Source organism: Papaver somniferum, chromosome 11, assembly GCF_003573695.1.
Source record: "Papaver somniferum cultivar HN1 chromosome 11, ASM357369v1, whole genome shotgun sequence".
Lineage (NCBI taxonomy): Eukaryota > Viridiplantae > Streptophyta > Magnoliopsida > Ranunculales > Papaveraceae > Papaver > Papaver somniferum.
Window position 1 is genome coordinate 126,861,777 of NC_039368.1, and position 2,975 is coordinate 126,864,751.

Genomic DNA, 2,975 nt, shown 5'->3' on the forward strand with positions numbered 1-2,975 from the left:
ATAATCAGAGAGGAGCAAAGTGGTGCAGTGCTTTTGGACATGTCCTTAATCCCGTATCACATTAGTTATGACAGTCTATATCTCTCTAGTGTAACTAAATTGTTTAAATCCTTTTGTTTTTCTTTGAATTTAAGTGAATTTTAATGAATGACTGAAATTTCAGGGGATCAGAATTTTATTACTATCTTTTTCTTTTGCTCATTCATTGACAAGAAATATTCTGCGAAATCGTTTTATAAATGAATTCGAGTTCTGTTGAAATAGAATAACGTCAGGTGCAACCTGATCAAACAAAAGAAAAGGAAAAAAACAACAACACAATCAAAGACTGATTGTGGCTTCGTCAACGTTACTGAAACCTGCCAGCAATCTTCTCTTTGCGGACTTAGTTCTATAACACCAAACTTCAAAGGCCTCACTCAGGTCAGGAAACTTTAACTGTTTGGCCTTCATCATCCAGTCAGAAAGAATTTCTGCTTGATCATTCGATGGCAGTGCTGATACCAGAGATACCATTGCTTCCTCGATACTCTCACACAAAGTTTCATCCATCTTGTGCGTAAAACCTATGTCTTCACTAACCTTTAAATCTAGCAGAGGTTTCATTTTTCTCATGTACGGGAGCCATATTTTCAACAATGCAATCCGACTAGCAGACGGAAGAATCACATTTCCGTAACTGACTGCATCCAATACCTTCCCTGCAATCTCTATCAACTTCAGTTTGACATCCCACATTACGAAATCAAATTTCTCGACTTCAATAGCACTCAAAACCTTACACGAAACATTAAACCAGCTTGAAACAAAAACCCTCATTAGTTCCATCTTTGTTAACATGTTACACATCCATTCAATATCCAATAAACTCTGCAAGGCCGTATTTTCATCTTGCTCGGATATAATACCACTTTCTAACGGAACAGAAACTAGAAGTTCTGTGAATAACAAGAGCAGCCTGGAAAGACCCATTTCAACTTCTGATATTACCTCACTGTCAGCTACAACTAATGACATATCTTCATCTGCAACTAGCATGTATTCCACTTGTTCTTGAGCCGAAGTTTTAAGTTCAGCCGCAAAATTTAGAGATGAAACATCAATAGAAGTTGCATAACGTACCGCAGAGAGGAAAACATTTTTTGTGGCATTTAGATCTACGGGTCCAACTCTAGTTAACAAAGACATATTCAGGGAACCCAAGCAGAGACTTCCAAAATCTCTTCCACTTCAGATACTCACAGAACTCTGAGTAATCCCTTCACTGTGTTATGAAATTACTACTCCAAGAACCACAATATTGGTTCTCAAAGAGTCCACAAGCGAATGCGTAAAAGAGATAAAAGCAGCTTCAAAAAACTTAGCATTCGAACAGCAATGCAATTAGGAGGCTCGACACTAAAGGGGCGGTCTTGCTCTTTTCTCTAAGCTGAATACGCTTAAACCATGCCGGTCTTTGTCCTACATTCCTCCAAAGATCAGCTTCATTAACAAATTCAATGCCTGAATTCACGAAGACCGCCTACCTCTATATCATACATAATCTAATTAATCTGAAAGCCTGAAATTGAAACAAGAAAACGCAATCTAAGATTTCTCATCAAACCAAATCTAGAAATTGCATCTTTTGTTATTAATGGAACATGAATAAGCTCAAAATTTGTGATCAGTAACAGCAACTAAGTTGTTAGATATTCAAAGGGTTTTCAATTCAGTTCTTAATTAAGCTCCTAATGTTAATCAATTTCAGTATAACCATAATCAGAGTTTCCAATTTAGACATCTAATTAACAAAAATCAAGTTTCATGATTCATTTGAATAAGCTACAAAGAAATGAATGAAAAAAGTTTATTACCTGCAAATAATTTGACGGAGAATCTCATGAAACTCATCAAAATGTATGGATGAAGAAGAAGAAGGACCCTAGATTTTGTTGACAGGGGAAAGGGAGTAATCGAAGAACTGGTGATACTCCACTAGCTGTTGCTACTTGCTAAAGTGACTGACAGATGCTGGTGATATATAACGAATTAACGATGATCCCTACCTAAAGGAAGCCCGTGTGGAAACAGGCCCATTAACGAATAACAATAACATGATATGAGAATGAGAAAATAGTTGCATAACGTGTTACGCAACCATTTTCTGGACTGTATGACAAGTTATGCAAAAAAAGAAGCTGCATAAGTTGTCATCCACCTACAATAATAGCTGCATAACGTGTTATGCAACCATTTTTGGGACTGCATAACAAGTTATGCAACAAATTTTGTAGAAACACAACAGATTATGCAACCATTTTCATAACTGCATAAAAGATTATTCAACCATTATGACCAATACCAACATTAATACATATGTAACTTCCCAAACAATAACACCAACTCAGCTGACGCAGTTTTTCTGAGATCACCTTGTAAGAAATCCGATAAAGGAATGTTACAGTGCGATATTTCGCTACCATTTCAAATATATAACTGAATAATATATAGAGTAATAGAAATCCACTGTAGGCTAACCAGAGGCAACTTGATCAAATAAATGCTTTCGCTGAACAACTTGGTTCTCATTCCATTATTATGTTGTTTACATATGGAGTATTTAGATGAAAACAAACATAGTATATATGGAGTATTTAGATGAAAAAACATAGTACATATGGAGTATTTAGATGAACGTTAATGGATACTTTTTATACTGTCAATCCCTTCTCTATCTTGTTTAAAGTTGTTATTCATTCTAAAGGATAAAAAAAAGAAAAAAGTTTGGGTTAATAAGATTCGAGATGAGGAAACTTAAATTAAGAAACTACAGTGAGGTGGCAGAAAGTGACGAATCATATCACCAGCTTGAAGTAGAAACTACAAGGAAGCGCAAATGCATAAGCAACAAGAAATGCCATAACTAACCTAGATCTTAGAGCTACTCATCAGAAGTTCGTCTGCCATGAGTTCGAACTCCAGAATAATGCGCT

At 35.8% G+C, this 2,975-nt stretch overlaps 1 protein-coding gene across 1 annotated transcript; it reads right to left on the bottom strand.

The window, feature by feature from the left end:
* Positions 1–216: 216 nt before the first annotated feature.
* LOC113321097 (BTB/POZ domain-containing protein At3g05675-like) lies at positions 217–1,978 on the bottom strand. Its single transcript, XM_026568976.1, has 2 exons — positions 1,857–1,978; positions 217–1,561 (listed from the first exon to the last, which is right to left on the bottom strand). The coding sequence occupies exon 2, from the start codon at positions 1,186–1,188 to the stop codon at positions 322–324; it is 867 nt and encodes a 288-aa protein (XP_026424761.1). The 5' UTR covers positions 1,189–1,561; positions 1,857–1,978; the 3' UTR covers positions 217–321.
* Between the last annotated feature and the right edge of the window lie 997 nt (positions 1,979–2,975).

Bases quoted from the DNA above. Each gene is read 5' to 3' on its own strand.
- LOC113321097 (XM_026568976.1), bottom strand. From the start codon at position 1,188: ATGTCTTTGTTAACTAGAGTTGGACCCGTAGATCTAAATGCCACAAAA.